Below are 23,437 nucleotides of genomic sequence, written 5' to 3' on the forward strand. Positions count from 1 at the left end.
TTTCTAGCACTATCTTGCAATTAGAGACAGGAGTCGTGAAAATGGAGGTAATGATCATATTCAACTATTTGCTCAAGACTATTTTTTCCTCACTTGACCTTGCCATGTTCACTATGAGAGATGATTTTTTTTGTATATTTTTTTTGTTTTTTATCATACATTTTCTTTCTATGCTGAGCATCGTGCTCTCTACGTGTCCAAGATGTTAACATATGAACGTACAAACATCATCATTATAGCCATATATATATTAACAGATATGCAGTAACATATAAACAAATATGTCTTCCATTATGGTGTCGATTATATAACTATAAAGTAAGTAAGTAAATAAATAAATAAATTACCTGTCTGTTTTCCTTTCTCCTATACATCATATTTCACCCAATTTTACAATGACAGTCCATCTCTTTTCATCTTTATTGTCCTTTCCTCCGTTCCCTTCTCCCCCCCTCCCTCTTTTCTTCTCCTCTTCTCCTCTTCTCTACTTCCCTCTCCTCCCCTTTCCTCTCCTCCATGAGAGATGATTTTTATTTTACATGGAAACAGGCAGTTGCATCTAAAAGGTCGTCCTTGGGCTTCTTTCCAAGTCTTCTACTCCGGATGGATATAATTATGCCAGAGCACTTATTAAACAGATTGTAGCAGACGCAAAGCACCAATTGGATCTAGTCAAGATCCCAATCTTTACATACTTGTCTCAGAAAGCCTAAGCCACCTGAAGTTCTCTAATCTGTCACAGTGCCATATCTTCTCAATTTTCCTTGAAGGCCAATACAGTAAGATTTCTTATCCAGAAAGACAGTGCCCATGACTCTAAACAGACAGAAACAATAGAGCATGACCTTCTCCTACGCTTGCATTACATACACATTCATACTAGTCTCATCGCACCGTTATGGCATAAATACCCATAAGACAATTGTATACATCCCCATTTCTTTTGTATACTAATCTTTCCATAAAATGCAGTTATTACCAGGTTCTGCACAGTGGCACTTAAAATTTATCAGATGATGATCTGTACCATAAACTAGACTTAATGAGCATTTAGTTTGCTATACTAAGCTAATTAATATGATAATCTGTGCTCTCCTACATCCATCTATTGCTCCTGTCTCTTTTTTAGATTCTTTTAGATTCTTGTTTTTATATATACCTTCTCTTTTAGTAGATCTGGTTCTTCATATAGTATTTTTTGGACTTTGAATGCATGTTTTCTGCTTTTTTAATTGAAAGTACTCTATCTTCCTTATGTGGTTCTATAGCCATTATAAAGATTTGATACGCATAGAATGTAAAGTATTTGAATAAATTATCTAGGTATTTAGTGTCAAAAGCTAGATGATTTTTATTTTTATTTTATTTAAGACATTTATAGATGATGGGCATTCTGTTTGCCTAGTCCCAAATAATGGCAGTCAACATTAAAAGGTATTTGTACTATAACATTAACTTCAGAATTAGATCATTCAGTTACATTATTTCCTAACTAAAGTAGGAAATATGGTATTTGTCAGGTTCCAGGCCGCATATGGCTCTAATAATATTTTTTAACTTTAGAAAAATATAACGGGAAGCTGACATTCTGTAAAGTATCTCTAGAATAATTTTATTTATGTATTTATTTATAAGAATGCTTGCGGGTTCTTTAGTTGGGCATTTTTAGAAATATAATATCGATATTCAGTGCTTGGGTGGGAAAAACAGCAGAGAACAAGCTGAGGTGGTATAGAGACCATAGATAATAAGGAGAATCAGACAGACTGGTCTCGTCAATTTGACTATTCATATCCAACACCAACACCCCTTTTTATATGTCCCCAAACTTGGCTTTCTAAATCTCAGAGACCTGATCATATTCTGTATTTCTACTTCGTGTTTGAATTTGTACTGTCTAACATTGTACTTTCTGATTGATTATATGAAGATTGCTAAAATATATTGCTAAAATATATATACTTTGTATGTACAGGCCTTTTGGCTGGCGCAAGCTCTCTTTTTAGAGGGTGAATGTTTTTTCTTCAATGAGAGTGTGTTGTTCAGAGTTCATCCCCATTTAATATTTTAGCTGCCCTGAGTCCCTCAGGAATGGGTGGTATACAAATAGAAACAAACAAATAAATATTTTGAGTTTTGATTTACTTTTGTCAAGTTCCTCAATCCAGATCCCATTTGGATTTCAGTATGCATGTCGAAAAGATGCTTTATGTTATTGCATTTTTTGTCTTTTATTCCTCCCTTTTTAAATTGAGTGATATGTTTTGATTTTAGAACACAAGAGTCTTTGTTCTTTCTTAAGATTCCTACAAGTTTGTTTGGGTTTTTTAACTGCATGGTGGATAATTTGTCAAGTAGTGTATCCTGCTGTTATGTTTAGAAGCTTGTATTTAAATTATTTCTTTTTTTTCATTTTACTGTGTATTATTTTGTCTCATTTCAGAGAATCTTTATATATATATGCAGAGGGATTCTGAACCCTTTTCCTGGTTGATCAGCACAATGTCGTGACACTGGAGTTTTGGTGAGCTTCATGTAGAACTAAGGAAACTGATTGAAAGAATGACAAAAATACTAAGTCCAACTAGTATTCCTAAATATCATGTCAAAATAGAATAAAAATATTGAACAAGCCTATCATTCTTCCTTTTATTGTCACATTAGCCCAGTATCTCTACAGATCAGGCAGAATACAACAAAAACAGATCAGGCAGAATACAACAAAAACAATTATATTATAGAGACTTAATTTTAGAGGTAGTAAAACTGTATATTTCATTAAATAACTGGGGGAATGGAAAGTGGTGCCATATATTATGCTTTAGTTAGCATTTCTAATAATTGTTATAGGTGTCTGTATCATCATCTTTATAGCCTGCTTTGGTTTTTGATGGTCTTGTATCCTGAATTCCAGTGGCAGTGTAACCAAGCACATTATAAACGGGGGCAGATCATATCTACTATAAAAACTGTATATGCCCATTTTTACTTGATAGTCTTATACTGTACTTTGAAATCTAAATAATCATACTAGTCTAATTAGTTATATTAGAAGGACTGGCAGAGCCAGAGAGAAGAGTGAAAAGAGTATTTAGTTTAGATTGGTTACCTAGTCATAAGCAAATTAAGAACCTTGAATGACACTGATCCTGATCTAACTCTAACCAGAGGCTGACATTAGTTGGAAAGATTCCTCAGCATAAACTTTTAGAATTAAATCAGTTAATATGAACCTTCACATGTGAACTGGTTTTTCATGTCTTACATTGGTGGACATTAATGTATTTTGCCATTGAGTGAAAGAGATGTCAGCATATATCTGGCCTTTGGAAAAAGAAAGAGAACAATTTCAGTACAAATACGTAGTCCTTGAACTACCTGTTGAACTACCACTTGTTCAGCAACTCTTTGAAATTACAATAGTAAACAAGGAGACTTACAGTAGGTCTGTGATGGTGAATCTATGGCACGCATGCCAAAAGGGGCATGCAGAGCTCTCTCTGTGGGCACGTGCACCATCGCCAGCTGCTATTTTGGTTTCTGGCACATGTTTGCATGTTGGCCAGCTGATCACGTGCATCAGCCAGCTGGTCTTTGAGTTTCTGGGGCTCCACACACACATTCTGGTTTGGGCACTCATGCCAAAAAGGTTCGCCATCACTGCAATAGGTCCTTATAATTGCAGCCTTTGCATTATTCCTGCTGTTTTGTGATTGTCATTTGTCACTTCACTGCTGGCTTTCAACAAGCTTAGTCAAATGAAAAACTGTCAGGAGGTCACTTAACTGTAGGATGTTGCCAACCGCATGGAATATGCATTACAATGGAAACAATTGCCATTGTAACTTTGATGTGGTCATGTGACTTCTGCTTTACATCCACATTGCTTAGGGAAGTGGCTGCTAATCCCACTGGCCGTAGTTAAGCAAGAGTTAGCTATCTGTAAGTCATTTCATTTAAAACATTTCTGTACATTGAAAATGAGATTGCATATCTTGTACTATTTTAAACAATATAAATATAATGACCCTAATTCACACTTCTTTTTTCATACTGTAGTCAGCAGTCGAATCTTAATGCTTAGCCTACATTCCATTTGGCGATCCTTTGTCAAATACGAGGGAATAAGGGATAGGTTTATAAAGAAAGACACTTGGAAGCATTAGAAAGAAAACTACTACAATCATTATGAGATGATGTTTCTATGCTGTCTTGTAATAATATTTTGATACAGTGTACTCAAGTAGAACCAAATTCAGTATTAATGAATAAATGTCATCAAGCAAATATTTATATTTATAGCATGATTTTAAAGATGTTTTAAGTTGGTACTTGGATAAGAACAAATCATGCCTCCCTAAATATTATTTGATTCTTGATTGCATGTAACACACCAAACTGGCATTGGAATAAATATTTTTAATCAGATATTTAGTTGTTATATTGGGTGCAAAGGTGCACTATTGGGAGACCTGAAAGAACAGTTAGGGACAAGCATCATGGAGAAAATCTATATGAAATAGAAGATGACTTGATGGCACAAAATCATCTCTGTGTGTAGATGTATGTGTGTTTGTATGCACACACATACATATGTAACCTGAAGGTACAAACACTACTTATATTTATTTAGTAATTATAGTAATCAATTCAATTCAATTCAATTTATTAGATTTGTATGCCGCCCCTCTCCGAAGACTCAGGGCGGCTCACAACAATAATAAAAACAATATTCCAGCAAAAATAAATCTAATATTAAAAAGCACATAAAACCCTATCATATTTAAAAATGCAAACAACATATACATACCCAAACATAAATATATATAAAAAAGGTCTGGGGGAAAGGTGTCTCAACTCCCCCATGCCTGCAGTAGCAATATCTTTCTTTCAAAATCTATCCAAATATGATCATGCATGATATGTCTACATTTCTATACTTCTGTACTAAGTTTCTGTACAACATTTTGGTGCTGTAACTCTAAACTTGGCAGTTTCAGCGGCTATTGTACGCATTTGAACAATATCAGAGAAATTAGTACCATGATTAAGGTTGGTTTTGATTGATGAGAAACAATTAGGAAATATTCCTACACATGTTCTCCCTTTCTCTTCCTCTTTTGCCATGTAAGTTTTCTAAAGTAATGAGTACCTCTTTTGAGGTGATATGGTTCAATTTTGATCTTGAAAATCCTACAGATGTGTTGGAACTCTAGGTATTCTGTCTCAGAACATACAAACATGCAGGATATTCAAAATTTAGTAGGCGATTTTCAGGCAAATAAAGTGTCAAAGGAAATGTGTGTATGCAGATGTACACACGCACACGCGCACACACACACTCAGTTCCCCCAAAGTCCAGAAAGTTTGCCAAATCCAAAACAGCAGAGTAATGGTTGGGCAAAGAGCCCTAATGTTCTAGCAGTCATCAGCCAGTCCCAGTCCAGAATCAAGATCACAAAATTTCAAGTTGAGAGGCAACAGAGTCTTAAGTTAATGAATATTGCCAATGGAGGGGTTTGAGCTCCCTATTCTTCTTACAAACTGTGTGTTGCTTTTTTGGAAAGACATAGTTCCTTTCTTGAGAAAAACCTGGTAGAGCCCCTTTGCTATCTTCCCTGCAGAGCAAAATCTTGCTCTCCAAGAGGCTGGCGGCTCAGAGTCCTCATCTTTTGAGACTAATGACAGCTGGTTAGCGAATGGTGCATCCTCCTCTACTTGCAACTGCTCAGACAGCAGTTTGTCTAGCACTGCCGGGACTGGCTGCTCACAGTTAGTATTCAATCTAAGCTGGCCATGACATTAAGTCCTTTGACTGTGCTTGTTTGGGTTTTGAGAAATTGTATTTCCAGTACGCTGAGAGGTTGTCTGATTCAGGCAGGCTCTTGAAAATCTATAGTTATATGAGTATTGTAGGCTACATAGAATTTTTTGAAGACTCAAGTTGATACAAAACAAGGCAAAGGTAGTGTATTTTTTTTCTAAAAACTTACATTTGATTTCAGAGAAATTCTCCTTTCTTGGTTAGATAGGGCACACCTGATTGTTGCTTTTAAATATACAAACATTTCACTTAAGGATGGAATATGTTTAAAAGATTTAATATGATTAAAATACTGTGATACCTCGTCTTACGAACTTAATTGGTTCCAAAACGAGGTTCTTAAGGTGAAAAGTTTGTAAGATGAAACAATGTTTCCCATAGGAATCAATGGAAAAGCGATTAATGCGTGCAAACCCAAAACTCACCCCTTTTGCCAGCCAAAGTGCTGCTGGGATTCCCCTGAGGCTCCCCTCCATGGGAAACCCCACCTCCGGACTTCTGTGTTCTTGCGATGCTGCAGGGGAATCCCAGCATCGCAAAAATGAGCGCTTCGCTGGCAATGGAAGTCCGGAGGTGGGGTTTCCAGTGAGGGGAGCATCAGTGAAATTGCAGCATCACAAAAACACCAAAATCCTCAAAACCCAACTCCGGACCTCTGTGTTTTTGCGATACTGCGATTTCACTGAGGCTCCCCTCACTGGGAAACCCCAGCGAAGCGCCCATTTTTGCACTGCTGCGATTCCTCTGCAGCATCACAAAAACACGGAAGTCTGGAGGTGGGGTTTCCCATGGAGGGGAGCCTCAGGGGAATCCCAGCAGCGCAAAAATGGGTGCTTCGCTAGCAACGGAAGTCTGGAGGTGGGGCATCCCAGCAGTGGCGGTGGGTTTGTAAGGTGAAAATAGTTTGTAAGAAGAGGCAAAAAAATCTTAAACCCCAGGTTTGCATCTCAAAAAGTTTGTATGACGAGGCGTTTGTAAGACGAGGCATTACTGTATTTCATTTCTCCCTTTCAATCGAAAGATAAGAGAAATGACCATGTATTGATCTCAGATAGTTCTAGACTAATTTTTTGCTTTTGATGGTTTTGCGTAGTTTGCCCTGGAGATGAGAGACTTCCTTACGAAAGCAGGAGTCACTCATTTGGAGAATGCTGGATTTGCAAGAGGGAAAGGTCCAGTGCAGCAGGAAAGAGAAGCACGGAGGAGAAAGACAAGTAGGCCAGTGACACTGAGGAAAGCACGTGGCAGAAAGTGTTTCACAACAGCCAGAAGCAACAGAAGGACTTGACAAGAGCCTGTCAGTGTGTGTAATTGTGTGCTTAGGATTTCTGTCAATGCATTCCAGTAACCCCAAAGTGAGAAATTCCCCATCAGGAAATGCCCAAAGGTAAGAAATGTTCATAACCCTTCTAGATAGGACATGATTATGCTATGTAGCTGCTAAATAAATATGTATTATTGACTGTTTCAATATATGTTTTATTTACTGAGTACTCTTAAATTTTATTGAAATACTCAATAAATATGGTGAAATATGGTGAGATCTATGTTTATTTCTTCTCAAGGACTTTCTACTTTGGTTTTGAATTTCATTTGGAGAAAGTTATTCAGATAGAATACAGTGTTCCCTCGATTTCCGCGGGGGATGCGTTCCAAGACCGCCCGCGAAAATTGAATTTCTGCGAAGTAGAGATGCGGAAGTAAATACACCATTTTTGGCTATGGACAGTATCACAAGCCATCCCTTAACACTTTAAACCCCTAAATTACCATTTCCCATTCCCTTAACAACTATTTACTCACCATTATTACTGGTACTCACCATTGAATAGTGATCCTGATATTTATAAACATAATTATTTATTAACAATAGTTAATTTTTTTGTTATTTATTTGCAAAAATTATTAGTTTGATGATGACGTATGATGTCATCGGATGGGAAAAACCGTGGTATAGGAAAAAACCCACAAAGTATTTTTTAATTAATACTTTTTGAAAAACCGTGGTAGGCTATTCGTGAAGTTCGAACCCGCGAAAATCGAGGGAACACTGTACTTGATTTTTCTTTTAGTGTTCATTGAGAATCTTTTGTGTAATTTTTGCTAGGTATATTTTAGGAGAAATTATAGATCTAATAAATGTGTTAGACATCATGCTATTTTCTTTTTTTTTGAGGGTGGGAGGGCAGACTAAATACAGAAGAAACATTTATATTGATATTCATAGATATTTGTGCACAGTCTATTCAAGACTGAGATTTATTCTAAATTTATTAAAAAGTGAAGAATAGTAAATCACAATAATTTGGTCCAATGATGCTTATTCTGCTGAAGTAATAAAGTTTTTAAAATGAAAAGCCACATAGTTGTGAATGCAGAGAATTTTCTGTCTTATTGCTGATTCTAATTTCATCCTAATTGTTATGTTGTATTCAGTGGCTGACTGAATTTTATAGCTCAAAAAGTATTGTACTCATATGAAAACTAAAATTTTAAGAGAACTTAAATAGTGTTCCAGGCTAATTTCCATTATCAGGGACATTTTCCGGAATATGGAATATCTCTCTGTAAAAATTATTAAATGTAGTGACTATTGGGTGTAGTTTTGAAATAGTTTATACATTAGCTCAAAGCACAGCATATATAAAGTAAGAAATTTGGATCCAATCTTTTAATTATTACTATGTGATATAATATTTGCATCTATCAGTTAAAAAGTAGTTTAAGACACAAATTTACAATTAATGTAATTTTCTAAATAGAACGGTCATTTCTGAACTAACTTTTTTCTGACGGTTGAGCTGTTTGAATCCAGAAGGGTGGTTTTGTGAACTTTATGGTGTCTTATTATTTACTTTGTGCTGATCTTAATGGGAGACACGTCTCTGTACATAGAAACCATTGTCTTTATTGACAGAAGTCAAAGAGGTATATCCTCATGTGACTGACTGGTTCCTAGGATCTGGGAGATTGCTATCTTGCTCTCTTCACTAAAGTAATAATGCCTCAAACAGCTTAGTAACTCTTTTTAAAAATAGGAGCTGAACAATAAGCATATAATGAATTAATTTCTTAGAGTATCCACACTATATAGTAAGTCTGAATTAGAAGCAAATGCTGAGTAAATCAGTGTGTGTATTATGTGTTGGGTTGTATTATATATATAGTATTGTATATTCTCTTCATCTTTCCTTGCCAGTAGCCCTAAGTCAAAACAGGAGGTGATGGTCCGTCCTCCTACAGTGATGTCCCCATCCGGCAACCCACAACTGGACTCTAAATTTTCCAATCAGGGTAAACAGGGGGGTTCAACAGGCCAATCCCAGCCTTCTCCATGCGATCCCAAGAGTGGGGCCCATACACCCAAAGTGCTTCCAGGACAAGGAGGAAGCATGGGGTTGAAGAATGGGGCTGGCAATGGGTCAAAAGGGAAAGGAAAGAGAGAAAGGAGCATTTCAGCCGACTCGTTTGAACAGAGAGATCCTGGAACTCCCAGTGATGAATCAGAAATCAAAGGTATGTTTAATATGTAGAAATGCAGAAATATGGATAACTATTTTGATTGAGAGATTATTAATCCTCTTCCTTAGCTTTAACAGTGTACTGGGCCTAAGCTATATTAATAGGAATTAATAGGAATATGTATTAGTTATAAGGTTAAGTGTTTCATAGATAGGTTCCTAAAAGTGTACAAACACACCCACACCAAGACAAATGTTTAAGTTTCTTAACAGCCTTTTTCTTTTTTGATATACAGTGATCCTTCGATTTTCGCGATCTCGATCTTCGCGAAACGCTATATCACGATTTTTCCCACCCAATGACGTCACTCTCTTCCTTTCTCATCTTTCTTTCTCTCTCTCTTTCTCTATCTTGCTTCTTCCTCTCTCACACTCTCTTCCTCCCTCTCTCATCTCTTTCTTTCTTTCTCTATCTCTCCCCCTCTTGCTCTCGAGCGGCGGGCGGGCGGGCGAGCGGCGGGCGGGCAGCAGCGAGGAGCCGAAGATCGGGGTTTCCCCTTTGCGTGGGCGGCGGGGAAGACACAGGGAAGGTTTCTTCGGCCGCCCAGCAGCTGATCTGCTCGGCAGCGCCGCAGCAGCGAGGAGCCGAAGATCGGGGTTTTCCCTTTGCGTGGGCGGTGGGGAAACCCTGATCTTCGGCTCCTCGCTGCTGTGGCGCTGCCGAGCAGATCAGCTGCTGGGCGGCCGAAGAAACCTTCCCTGGGTCTTCCCCGCCGCCCACGCAAAGGGGAAACCCCGATCTTCGACTCCTCGCTGCTGCGGCACTGCCGAGCAGATCAGGTGCTGGGCGGCCGTAGAAACCTTCCCTGGGCCCACGCAAACTCCACCATCTGCGCATGCACGGCCATGGAAAAAGGGTGCGCATGCGCAGATGGTGTTTTTACTTCACCACTATATCGCGAAAAATCGAGTATCGCGAGGGGTCTTGGAAGGTAACCCTCGCGATACTCGAGGGATCACTGTATTGGTACTTAAATGGAAGATATATTCCCTTGGTTGGTAACATGAGAGTCTCAATGGGTTCCTATCAGAGGACTCTTTTGTCTCGGAAAGAAAAAGGTCTATCTTTCTGCATATGTGAGGGACAAATGTTTCTTTCATAGCTTTAAAGAGAAAGCCTTCATTTTACAAACATTTAATAAGGAGCAGTTACTGAATTCAGAACTAATATATTTTACATTCCTTTTATAGGGTTTGTTTATATTTATCTCAGCAATGATGTCGATGACTTTGTAGTAGTTCGGCTTGTGTGTGAATCTGGTGACCTTTTGTATGGAATTATTTTTAACCCAGTATAACCTGTTTGCTAGTGCTCTCCACAAATATAGTCTGCATTCATACAATTAGCCCAATTAAGAGTGTTGATGATCTTTCAAACGCTAACGGGCATAAGGCCAGAATGCTTAAAGGCTTGTTCCCTTTAATTCCAGACTGCTGTTTCTTTAAGTTCTAATGGAGAGATCTTCTTTCCACATGTTTTGTTATGATTGGGTAAATTATATTCTCTCAGAATTCGCAGTTCCCGAAAGCTTAACTGGTAGGATTTTATAAATGAAGGATTGTTTTTTAAGAAACCAATGCACAAAGTACGTTGAGTGGTTTCACATGCTACTTCTCTGCTTGTGGTAGGCATACCTCCTAACTAAACAGTATGAGTTTGGTTGATGGGACTAATTATACTGCCTATTAACAATTAGCCGTGATGCTGGGCATGCTTTTTCTGTTGGCTCTCTCATTGATATTCTGTGACTTCCACCTCCCCATTCTCAACTCTATAGAATGGTGTGAGCTAGGGAAATTTCTATAATAGCAGCATAAAATCAGTATAAATCCTGTAATAGCAGTATAAATAGGCTTGGCCAGCATCCAATGCTTTCTAGTATTGAATATCGTTCTAGTACATATTCATGTGTGCAGGGGTATTTCTCTAATTATATTAAATATATATGTTTGTTAGATTGAAATCCTGTTTCTTGTTGGAAGTCACGTATCCTTTTCCCGTTTTTTCTTACATAGTATTAAAATAGATTTGGGATAATTGATTAACAACCATTAATAGTAATATTTTCTATGAGTGCTGTCTAGTTTAATTTTTGCATCTCTGGTAAGAATTTGTTTTTAATTTATTTAAGATTGTTCTGCACCCAGAATTATTTGCTGGGATGGATGCCCATACAAGTTAAATAAATAATGATTGGCCCAAAATCAACAAGCTGCTATAGAGACTTGAGTCTGGTTCTCTCAAATACTACACAGGACATCCTACAGTGCACATTGGAAAGTTGTTTCTAGTTTGGTGACTCCAGATTGCACTCCCATCTTTTCACAGTGGGATTTGCCTACCCCACTCATGCTGGCAAAAGGGCCTTCATTAGCCAAGGAATGTCAGCTGTGGAATTCAGGAGAATAGCTTTCTCCACCACAGCTCCTGCCCTTTGGAACATATTGCTACAGGAGATAAGATCTACCTCCTCTTTTAGCTTCAGGAAAGCCCTGGGCTATGCTGAGTGGCATGGAACCCTTAAGGAGAAACGGTTGGCTGGAGGTGGTTGGTACACTAACAGAGAAGGTTAACTCAACTGTCTCCTCCAAACTTTTGTTTTAGTTTATTTTAATTTTTTTTGTATTTTTTGCAATGTGTTATAATTTATAAATTTATTAAACATATAATAATTAAACTTAATTACTATAAGTTGTTTCATTCTGCTGTAAGAAGTTCGGACTTGCCTGAATTGCAAGATGGATGACAACTAAATTTGATAAAAAATAAACAAATACAAACTGACACAAATGCTCCACAGCTTTAGGAACCAGTAGTAGTGGTAAAGGAAACTAAAATTTTGTATTTTGAATCTGTATTTTCCCCATTGACCTATTTGCTTTATTTTCTTTATTTTGCTACTTTATATGCCTGAGGCAAGAACCATGGTGTAGACTTAATATGTTGAAGTATTTTATAATCCCTTTCCCCCTTTAACATTTAATAATAGTTGAATATTAGGATAGTGTTGATTCCTGAATATCAGTACTGTATTTAGTTTTTCAGTGAGCCAGGAATTTGTTTTGTAGTTAGACTCTTTTAAAAATGCTGCTGATTATTGTGATATACAGTATATTATTAGGTGCAGACTACAAAGAGCAACTGCTGTCTTTGCTGATAGTCTCGTTTTGTGTGTTACCTATCCCAAAGGTTTTGTGAAATACAGTGTTCCCTCGATTTTCGTGAGTTCAAACTTCGCGAAAAGTCTATACCACGGTTTATCAAAAATATTAATTAAAAAATACTTCATGGGTTTTTTCCCCTATACCACGGTTTTTCCCGCCCAATGATGTCATATATCATTGCCAAACTTTTGTTCGTCTTTAATAAATATTTTTCTTAATAAACTTTAATAAATAAACAGGGTGAGTAATAATCTAAATGGTTGCTAAGGGAATGGGAAATTGCAATTTAGGGGTTTAAAGTGCTAAGGGAAGGCTTGTGATACTGTTCATAGCCAAAAATAGTGTATTTACTTCCGCATTTCTACTTCGCGGAAATTCGACTTTCGCGGGCGGTCTCGGAACGCATCCCCCGCGAAAATCGAGGGAACACTGTAGTTATTTCTTCCAAAGTTTTCAGCTTGGTACCATATTGCTTGGAATATTAATCATTTTGTAGAAGCAGGGCAGCTTCCTCACCCCAAATTCTCTTTTTCTTAAATTAGAAGTGGGCTATTGAAGAAATTAAAGCCTACATTCTACTCTTCAAAATAGAACACCCTTCACTTGTTTCTTTCTAGATATTGGTTCTGCTGAACATACAAAATCACAAGAGGCGTCACATACAACACACTCCATGGTTCCTTCAAATAGTTCAGTTCCCAGATCTTCCACACCTTCCCATGGTCAGACTACAACTTCAGAACCAGGAAGCATACAGAAGACTCCATCCAAAGTGGTATATGTTTTTTCAACAGATATGGCTAACAAGTAAGTGGATCTATTTTTAAGTAATAATTTTATTAAAATTAAAATTATAACAATAAAAAATTAAAGCAAAAAAAATGAATAAAAAGAAAAATAGAATTGCAAAAAAAGAAATGAAAAGATAGTGAAAAAAGAAGAAAAAATATGTTTTTCTCTGAGTCTAAGAAGGTTTATTCTAAGAAAGCTAAAAAATACTGTTTCTATGATGTAATATTTGATATTCCCATTTATATTCCAGTGCAAGGTTTAAACTGATAACTTTACCAGGGAAGGACAGTATCAGTTTAGATTATCAATTGTTGTAGAATTTGACTGACTAAGGAATGTGTGGATGGATGAAAGCACAAATGGAAATGGGAGGAAGGCCTAGATCAATGATTTTCAACCTTTTTTGAGCCGCGGCACATTTTTCACATTTACAAAATCCTGGGGCACACCACCAACCAAAATGACACTCTAAGATACTCTCCTCTCTTTTCCCATCCCTGTCTCCTCCTGCCCTTGTGTGTGTGTGTGTGTGTATGTACACACTCTTGAACCATTTCCAAAAACAGGTGATGGGTGGGGTTTTTTTAAATTCTTTGGGTGCTTTTTATCATATGCTTTAAATCAAGAGTCACTTTTCTCTCTCTTTCCTCTCATTATCTGCCTCAATCATTTTCTCATTTCTCTTTTTTCTCCCCTTTTTTCCCTCATTCCTCTCTCTCTCCTTTCCTTTCCTTTTCTCTCTCTCTCTCTCTTTCTTTCTTTCTCTCTCTTGCTTTCTTTCTCCTTTTCTCTCTCTTTCTCTCTCTCTTGCTTTCTTTCTCTCTTTCTCTATCGTACACCACGCTGGTAACAGTGGCATCAGGCAATCGTTGCGAGGTGGCAACAGGGCGGTCAGCTGTGAGCAGGAGCTCCAGGGCGGAGGCATGCTGCGCTGGGCATGGGCACGGGGCTGGCACCTCCAGACCAGACCAGCCAGCGGGCCAGTGCCAACCCCGCATCCATGCCCAGTGCAGCGCCAACATGTATGGCATGCAGCAACATGTCCAGCCGTTGCCGTTGGTGCCTCTGCCCTGGAGCTCCCACTCACAGCCGCCGCCCGTGGCTACTGCCTGGTGCCGCTGCTGCCGGCGCCCTCCCGCTGCCGGCGCCCTCCTGCCGAGCCCCAAAGCTCACCTGCCTTCGTCACCAGGGAAGCTCCAGCCGGTCAGGGCGCTGCAGCTGCCGGTATCTCCGTCCTGGAGCTCCCGCTCGCAGCTGCAGCCCACGGCTATTGGCCAGTGCCACTGCTGCTGGTGCGCTCCCGGCGCCCTCCCGCCGGGTCCCAAAGCTCACCTGCCGTGAAGAACGAAGGTGCGAAGAAGGAAACTCAGCTTCCGGTCTTGCAACCTTTTGCTCTTGGCGCCGTCAGCTGAGCTTTCTTCTTCGTGGCACACCTGACCATGTCTCGCGGCACACTAGTGTGCTGTGCTGCAGCACACTGGTTGAAAAACACTGGCCTAGAGAATGGAGATTACTGAAGAAAATGGAATTAAGTTAGTGAAAAGACTTGATTAAGATGTAAATGACTCAAGACAATGGGAGGAAGGCCAGCACATCCAAAATTGTGTTGTGTCAGTTGAATGTCCTACCTTCATGAATTGAAAAGACAACGAGTTGAGGCTTCAGTTACTATGATTGTTGTCTTCAAGGCGAGGCAGTCAATCTTCTCATTTGCAGATGTCAGCATTCAGAGATTGATTAGCAGTCAGCATGAGAAGCAGCAGTGGCAGGAATATACAGTTCTCTAACCAGCAGGAAGGCTAAATGATGTAGCAAAAGGAACCACGTGAAGAAATTGCAAAGGCAAAGCAGCATGGAAGGATCAGGTAGTATGGATCAGGGGAGTATGGCCAGGCTTGTACTCGAAACACAGGGAAACAATAGGGGTTACTAGACAAGGACTGGTTCATCTGGTTTTGTTCAAGTACTGCAGCTCAGAACATTGGATTACTAGGAGGAAGATTGGAGGAAATGAGGGGAAGTGTGGTAACTCCCTGAGCGGACCTAGAAAACAAAGATTTCCCATTGGAATATGATAATGTGAGGGCTAATTTCCACCTGCATGAGAGCTGGATGGAAGAGATTGGTCAGGGGAATTTATATTAGGTAGAGTTAGATAAATTTAAAGGTTACTGTAGGTCAATTGCCAAGAGTGGGAGATTCTCTGGAGAAATGTTTGTAGTAGCATGTAACTCTTGGGAAAACCTGAGAAGGGAGGGACTACAGAATTAACAGAGGACCTGGTAAGGAGGAGAGGATTATGGTTGTAATGAGAAGAGAGGAGTTTGATAGGATATGTGTGAAATGAGTTTCACAGGGCGTTGGAAATTATGACCACTTTCTACTTCTGTGATTTCTTCCCCAAATGTTAAGTCAAGATAGTTAGAAACTTGGGATCAAGTCAAATGTAGTCCACTTGAAATAAATCTATCCATGATCTAATTGTGAACAAGAGGGCAAACACTGATATATATTACTAATAACTGATTAGTAAGGATGAGTGTGTTCTGTGTCTGAGATGTGTCCATCTGGTGTTCTGGCGCTACATTATCCTTCATATTTAGGCAAGGGAGGAGGAGTGGCAATAATTTTCTGTGAACGTTGTGAAAAGCATTTTTTTTGTATGTGATGAGGGAAGACCTTATTTGTGTGGTAAGGGTTGTGGAGAAGCTAGGAATCCTACTGCTCTACTGCTGAGTTGCAGTTCAAGTTGCTAGTACTAAATAGTGAGTTGGTTATTGATTCCTTGTCCTCTTGATTCTGATTGGGTTCCATTCACTGTCAATGAACCTAGACTTTAAAATTCATGATCGTAGCCTGGTCTGAGCTTATCATGGCTGTAATCGAAGTGATACACTAGATTTGGTTTTCAGCTCAGAACAGATGGTATGTGTTGGTGGAAAACCTTTCCTTGTCATAGATTATTCCAATAACTTGGATTGGGTTAATCAGGCCCAACATTTTCTGCAAAGTGAATGGTCCAATTAAAATGGTCTCTCTAAGTTTTTAATGGACTTGACAGGCTTATAAAGGCATTGGGACATTTATAAATAATAATAATAATAATAATAATAATAATAATAATAATAATAATAATTAAAAAAAATTAGATTTGTATGCTGCCCCTCTCCGAGGACAAATGATTGAATGGGAAGTTCTGTGGGACACATAATTAAGTTTTGGAATACGAAAAAAGGCAAATACAGTGATACCTTGTCTTACAAACTTAATTGGTTCTGGGACGAGGTTCTTAAGGTGAAAAGTTTGTAAGATGAAACAATGTTTCCCATAGGAATCAATGGAAAAGCAATTAATGCGTGCAAGCCCAAAATTCACCCCTTTTGCCAGCCGAAGCGCCCGTTTTTGCACTGCTGGGATTCCCCTGAGGCTCCGCTCCAGGGGGAAACCCCACCTCTGGACTTCTGTGTTTTTGCGATGCTGCAGGGGAATCCCAGCACTGCAAAAATGAGCGCTTCACTGGCAACGGAAGTCCGGAGGTGGGGTTTCCCAGCGAAGGGAGCATCAGTGAAATTGCAGCATCACAAAAACACCAAAGTCCTCAAAACCCCACCTCTGGACCTCTGTGTTTTTGCGATGCTGGGATTTCACTGAGGCTCCCCTTGCTGGGAAACCCCACCTCCGGACTTCCGTTGCCAGCAAAATGCCTGTTTTTGTGCTGCTGGGATTCCCCTGCTGGGATTTCCGTGCAGCATCACAAAAACACAGAAGTCTGGAGGTGGGGTTTCCCATGGAGGGGAGCCTCAGGGGAATCCCAGCAGTGCAAAAACGGGTGCTTTGCTGGCAACGGAAGTCTGGAGGTGGGGTATCCCAGCAGTGGCAGTGGGTTTGTAAGGTGAAAATAGTTTGTAAGAAGAGGCAAAAAAATCTTAAACCCCGGGTTTGTATCTCGAAAAGTTTGTATGACGAGGGGTTTGTAAGACGAGGTATCACTGTACTTGATAGGATTGTTCTTGAGCAACTTCTTCTATTTGTTGGTCCTAGGGGTTACTTTGTAGATTTAAAGAATTCCTTGAGTTGAAATGGCAGAAAAGATACCAAGAATGACAATGTAGGGGGAAAGTGAACGTGACTAAATGTGGATACAACTTTAATTCGGAGCCATCATTGCAATACTAAAGGGATTAAGTGTTGTTACTTCTCTACCATTCTGCGTTTTTAAAAATGACCCTAATCCTGTTGAGTAAGGTTGGGTTAGAACCAGGAATGAGCTACTGGGAAGGCATTGGTGGATAGAGTTACTCATATTTGCACAGTGTTGGGTTGGGAACCAGTCTAAAGAGTTGACTGAGGTGATGTCCTTGAAATTTTCAATCTCCAATTGACTTAATCCTTGGTAAAGTTACTTCTGCTGCTTGTGAACCTGATCCCAATTTGGCCAGCATAGCTACTGTATAGCTACTGTATACTGCACGAGTCAAAAAGAGGGCTGTGAAAATATTTACTGACCCCTCACATCCTGGACATAAACTGTTTCAACTTCTACCTTCAAAACGCTACAGAGCACTGCACACCAAGACAATTAGACACAAGAACAGTTTTCCCCCCGAGCGCCATCACTCTGCTAAAATAATTCTCTCAAACACTGTCAAACTATTCATTAAGTCTGCAATACTATTACTACTAGTTTTTTTCTCATCATTCCTATCACCTATTTCCTCCCACTTACGACTGCATGACTGTAACTTGTTGCTTGTATCCTTAAGATTTTTATTAATATTGATTGCTTCCTGATTGCTTATTTGACCTCTATGACAATCATTAAGTGTTGTACCTCATGATTCTTGACAAATGTCTCTTTTCTTTTATGTACACTGAGAGCATATGCACCAAAGACAAATTCCTTGTGTGTCCAATCACACTTGGTCAATAAAGAATTCTATTCTGTTTTATTCTATTCCATTCCATGAATGTACTGAATGTCAGTAAATGCCTTTATAAAGAAATGTCTTGAAAGATGTGCCGGTATGACTTCTGTTTAAAAAGATTTCCCTGAACTCACCTATGTTAAATGACTATTGCCTAGTCATCATCCTTTCCTTTTTGGAGAAATTTGTGGCAAAGGATTCTGGAGCAAGCAGATTATATACATTATAGACTGAGTTCTTGTCATAGAAGTCATTATCTGATCTCTGTGGCAGGATTTGGAAGCAGAGAGCAAATCACTTGTCATAAAGTTTCTTTCATCATCCTTCAATACCACTGACTGTGGTATTGTTCTAAGATTCCCAGTAAGACATGTGGTAGAAATCTTGACCTGACTGGGAAATTGTTAATATTTATATGCATGAGGGAAAACATAAGATATGGCAATGGATTTGTAGAATGATTTGATTATAAGTATTTATTGCTTTGTCTGAGGTTATTCAATTGGAGCAGCATAGTAGTTATAAATAAAGAAAAATATGTTTTTGATATATTTATCAACTGTCCTTTTGGGCTATAAGAATTCAGTTACAAAAGGAAACTCGATTTTTTATGGCAGAGGAGTACATTCTAAGCAATGTCTTAGATGCATCTGTTTTCTTTTCCTCAGAGCTGCAGAAGCTGTATTGAAGGGACAAGTAGAAACCATTGTCTCTTTTCACATTCAGAACATCTCTAATAAGGCGGAACGAAACAGTGTATCCTTGGTAAGTAACTTGATAAGTGGAGAAGAGAATGGAGAAGAGAAAGCTGGGCTGAAAATTGTTATACAGTAATACCTCATCTTATGAACTTAATTGGTTCCGGGAAGAGGTTCGTAAGGCGAAAAGTTCGTAAGAAGAAACAATGTATCCCATAGGAAACAATGTAAAATAAATGAATGCGTGCAAGTAAAAAAAAATATATCGCAAAAACGGTGCTCCACTGGCCGCCGCCGCCCAGCTGTCACCTTTTCAAACAGCTGGGTGCTTCTCAGCGTTCCCCCGAACGCTGAACCCGGAAGTTCGGCAAAAGTTCGGGTTCGGCGTTCGGGTTCGGGAGGCCTTCGAGAAGCCCCGCCGCCTGGCTGTCACCTTGCCAGAAGAGCCACGGAGCTGTCGGCCGGTTGGGAGGTTCAAATGGAGGTGGGCGGAGTTTTGACATCACGGAGACGTCTTTCCTGGAGTCCACGTTTCGGCTGGCCAGGAAGGACGTCTTCATGATGTCAAAGCTCCGCTCATGGAATTCCCTATTGGGATTCCCCACCTCCATTTGAGCCTCCCGACTGGCCAACAGTTCCGCGGCTCTTCTGGCAAGGTGACAGCTGGGCAGCGGGGCTTCTCGGTGGCCTTACAAACCCAAACGCCAAACCTGAACTTTTGCCAAACTTCTGGGTTCGGCGTTCGGGGGAATGCCGAGAAGCCCCCCGGCTGTTTCAAAAGGCAACAGCCAGTTGGCGGCGCTTCTCGGCAGCCTTACGAACCCGAATGCCAAACCCGAACTTCCGGGTTCGGCGTTCGGGCGGCGGGTTCGTAAGGCGAAAAAAGTTTGTAAGAAGAGACAAAAATTTTCCGAACCCCGGGTTTGTATCTCGAAAAGTTTGTATGACAAGGGGTTTGTATCACGAGGTACTACTGTATATTATTTGTACAATCGTGCAGTTTTGTCCTCATTTGCCAAAAGAGTCAGGTTTGTTTTCTGTAACTTGACTTGGGTGGGTTACTTCTACCTGTTTTGGTTCAGGTAGAAAGAAGGTTCTGGCAGACAGGAGGCATAAAAGTGTTGTAGCTCTAAAATCAGTTCCTCGCCTTTAGAAGTTGAACAGGATCAGATGATAAAATCTTACATTTGTGAGAGCCATCTTTGATCAGTTTCTAATTAACAAGAGCCATGTGAAATTGTTTCCTTCAGAACACTCCGCTTCCGCCTCTCCGAAATGATACAAAGCCTCAAGTTCCATCACAGCTGCCTACTTCTCAAGAACAAACTCCTCCCCAGAATGCAAAAATGCAGCAGACTCCTCCCATTCCAGTTCCAGCACCAGCACCTAAATCTACTAGTTCTTGCCCTATTGACCAAGACAATCCTGGCCTAGAAAGTAATGTGATGCCTGCAGGAAGTCCTGCTAACTCCACTCCTCTACAAGCTGAAGGATTTGGGCAAACTCCAACTCCCAATAATCGAGCAGTTAGTCCAGTTTCCCAAGGAAGTAATAGTTCCACTGCAGATCCTAAAGGTCCCAACCAGCAAGTATCTGGAGGAGATCCACCAACCATGGGTGAAAATCCAGATGGGCTATCCCAGGAACAACTAGAGCATAGAGAACGTTCGTTACAAACTTTGCGAGATATTCAGCGAATGCTTTTCCCAGATGAAAAAGAATTTACTGGAGGCCAAACTGGAGGGCCGCAGCCAAATTCTGCAGTTCTGGATGGTCCCCAAAAGAAATCCGAAGGACCAATACAGGCAATGATGGCCCAATCTCAAAGTTTAGGTAAAGGGCCAGGACCCCGGACAGAAGGAGGGGGTGCATTTGGTTCCCAAGGGCACAGAGACATGCCATTTTCACCAGATGAAGTTGGACCACCATCCATTAATTCTCAGTCGGGCCCTATTGGACCAGACCATCTGGATCACATGACCCCTGAACAAGTAGCCTGGCTGAAATTGCAGCAGGAGTTCTACGAAGAGAAACGAAGAAAGCAAGAACAGGTTGTGCAGCAATGTTCCTTACAGGACATGATAGTTCACCAGCATGGACCACGAGGATTAGTTAGAGGCCCCCCACCTCCTTATCAGATGACCCCAGGTGATGGCTGGGGCCCTGGGGGCCCTGAACCCTTTTCTGAAACCATAGCAATGCCTCACTCACTACCTCCAAGAGGCATGGCCCCCCATCCCAATGTACCTGGCAACCAGATGCGACTGCCCGGATTTTCTGGAATGATAAACCCTGACATAGAAGGACCCAATGTCCCAAACACCACGGGTAGACCTGGGCTTTCAGGCGTTCCTTGGCCAGATGATATGCCAAAAATTTCAGACGGCCGCAATTTCCCTCCTGGGCCTGGTGTGTTCAGTGGTCCTGGACGAGGGGAGAGGTTTCCAAATCCTCAAGGTTTGCCTGAAGACATATTCCAGCAGCAGTTGGCAGAAAAACAACTAGGACTTCCTTCTGGCATAAGCATAGAAGGAATTAGGCCTGGCATGGAGATGAACCGGATGATTCCCCCTCAAAGACACATGGAGCCTGGCAATAACCCCATCTTTCCACGTATGCCGGTTGAGGGACCCATGAGCCCTTCTCGAGGGGAATTTCCAAAAGGAATACCACCCCAGATGGCAGCTAACAGAGAATTGGAATTTGGGATAGGCCCCAGCAGCATGAAAGGGGACGTGAATCTGAATGTCAACATCATTTCCAATCCACCAATGTTACCTCAGAAAATGAGGGAAGCTGGAGTGAGTCCAGAAGAAATTATGAAGATGCGCCCGGGTATCTCAGAAATGCTCTCCGCTCAGCAAAAAATGGTTCCCTTGCCATTTGGTGAGCATCCTCAACAGGACTATGGAATTGGCCCAAGACCATTTCATCCTATGTCTCAGGGCCCAGGTGTTGGTCTCCGGAATCATAGAGAGCAAATAGGGCCTGACCAAAGGACTAACAATCGTCTTAGCCACATGCCACCACTACCTCTGAACCCCTCCAGTAACCCAAACAGCCTCAACACGACTCCTCCGGTTCAACGCAATCTTGGACGCAAACCCCTGGATGTCTCTGTTGGTGCCAGCCAAGTTCATTCTCCAGGCATAAATCCGCTTAAATCTCCCACAATGCGCCAGGTGCAATCTCCCATGCTGGGTTCTCCTTCTGGAAATCTCAAGTCTCCCCAGACTCCATCACAGCTAGCAGGGATCCTTGCTGGTCCAACTACCGCAGCCGCAGCTGCTTCAATCAAATCTCCCCCAGTTATGGGTTCTGCTGCCGCTTCACCTGTCCATCTCAAGTCTCCATCCCTCCCGGCACCTTCTCCTGGATGGACCTCATCTCCAAAGCCCCCATTGCAGAGCCCTGGAATCCCTCCAAACCACAAAGCATCTCTTGCTATGTCTTCACCAGCCATGATGGGAAATGTTGAATCAGGTCAGACTTATTTTTTTCTTATGTCTTTTTGATCAGAAAGTGTCCCTTGCTTGTTTCAAATGGTTTTGCTCTGATGCTATTAACAATTGCTCAGCAGTTGAATAGGTCAATTGGTTTCTCCTTGAGAATTTAGTTGTGAGTATACAGTCTCTTTGAGTTATACGGTTTTGTGTATCATGACATAGTAAAAATAATCTAGTCTATATTTCCTACCTAAAGTCGGTAAATACAGTCTCAGGTGAACAACACACGACATATTACACCATGTCATCATTTATTTTACAAAAAAGAAATCCAAAATGGAGAAGCCACGCATGAAAAACTAAGCACACTTCATGATATAATAGCTTGAGGAATCACCTTTAGCAACAATATTTGATGATTTTAATTTAATTTATTAAATTTATGAACCGCCCAACTCCTTACGGACTCTGGGTAGCATATAAGCAATATAAATGGTATAAAACAGTATAAAACCCATCAAACATTCATTCAACAAAACACTTTTGGCTGGAACTGAATGATATAGTTCAACAGTCCCAGGCCTGCTGGCAAAGCCAGGTTTTCACGGCCTTTCGGAAGGCTAGGATGGTGCAGGTAGTACGAATCTCCACGTGTAGTTGGTTCCAGAGAGCCGGAGCCGCTGTAGAGAAGGCTTTCCCACATGGTCCTGCAGTCGGCAGTGTTTGGCCGATGGGTCCTGGAGAAGGCCAACCCTGTGGGCCCTAATCGGTCACTGGGAGATACGGGGCAGAAGATGGTCTGTAAATAGTCATTCCTATGCCATGTAGGACTTTATAGATGACAACCAACACCTTGAATTGTGCCTGGAGACCAATTGGAAGCCAGTGCAGCTCGCAGAGTGTTGGTCATAACAGCTCGCTCGACTGCATTCTGGACTAGCTGTAGCTTCAAAACGCTTTTCAAGGGTAGCCCCATGTAGAGTGCATTGCAGTAGTTGAGCTGATAAGTGATAAGGGCATGAGACTTTATCAGTCTGTTTTATCATTATAGAGAAATTTTGACCCA

The 23,437-nt window shown here is 40.6% G+C and overlaps 1 protein-coding gene across 6 annotated transcripts in view; it reads left to right on the forward strand.

Annotated features, from left to right (window-relative positions):
* BCL9 (BCL9 transcription coactivator) overlaps positions 1–23,437 on the forward strand; it is a 155,188-nt gene that overhangs the window by 116,525 nt on the left and 15,226 nt on the right. For all 6 annotated transcript variants that reach the window (XM_070750231.1, XM_070750233.1, XM_070750232.1 and 3 more), the window contains exons 3-8: positions 2,444–2,524; positions 6,918–7,211; positions 9,024–9,340; positions 13,128–13,317; positions 18,896–18,992; positions 20,176–22,408. In XM_070750231.1, coding sequence (XP_070606332.1) covers positions 7,159–7,211; positions 9,024–9,340; positions 13,128–13,317; positions 18,896–18,992; positions 20,176–22,408 — 2,890 coding nt within the window. In that variant the 5' untranslated portion in view covers positions 2,444–2,524; positions 6,918–7,158. The remainder of the gene's footprint in view (positions 1–2,443; positions 2,525–6,917; positions 7,212–9,023; positions 9,341–13,127; positions 13,318–18,895; positions 18,993–20,175; positions 22,409–23,437) is intronic.

This window comes from Erythrolamprus reginae, chromosome 4 (genome assembly GCF_031021105.1).
Source record: "Erythrolamprus reginae isolate rEryReg1 chromosome 4, rEryReg1.hap1, whole genome shotgun sequence".
In the NCBI taxonomy this organism is placed as follows: Eukaryota; Metazoa; Chordata; class Lepidosauria; order Squamata; family Dipsadidae; genus Erythrolamprus; species Erythrolamprus reginae.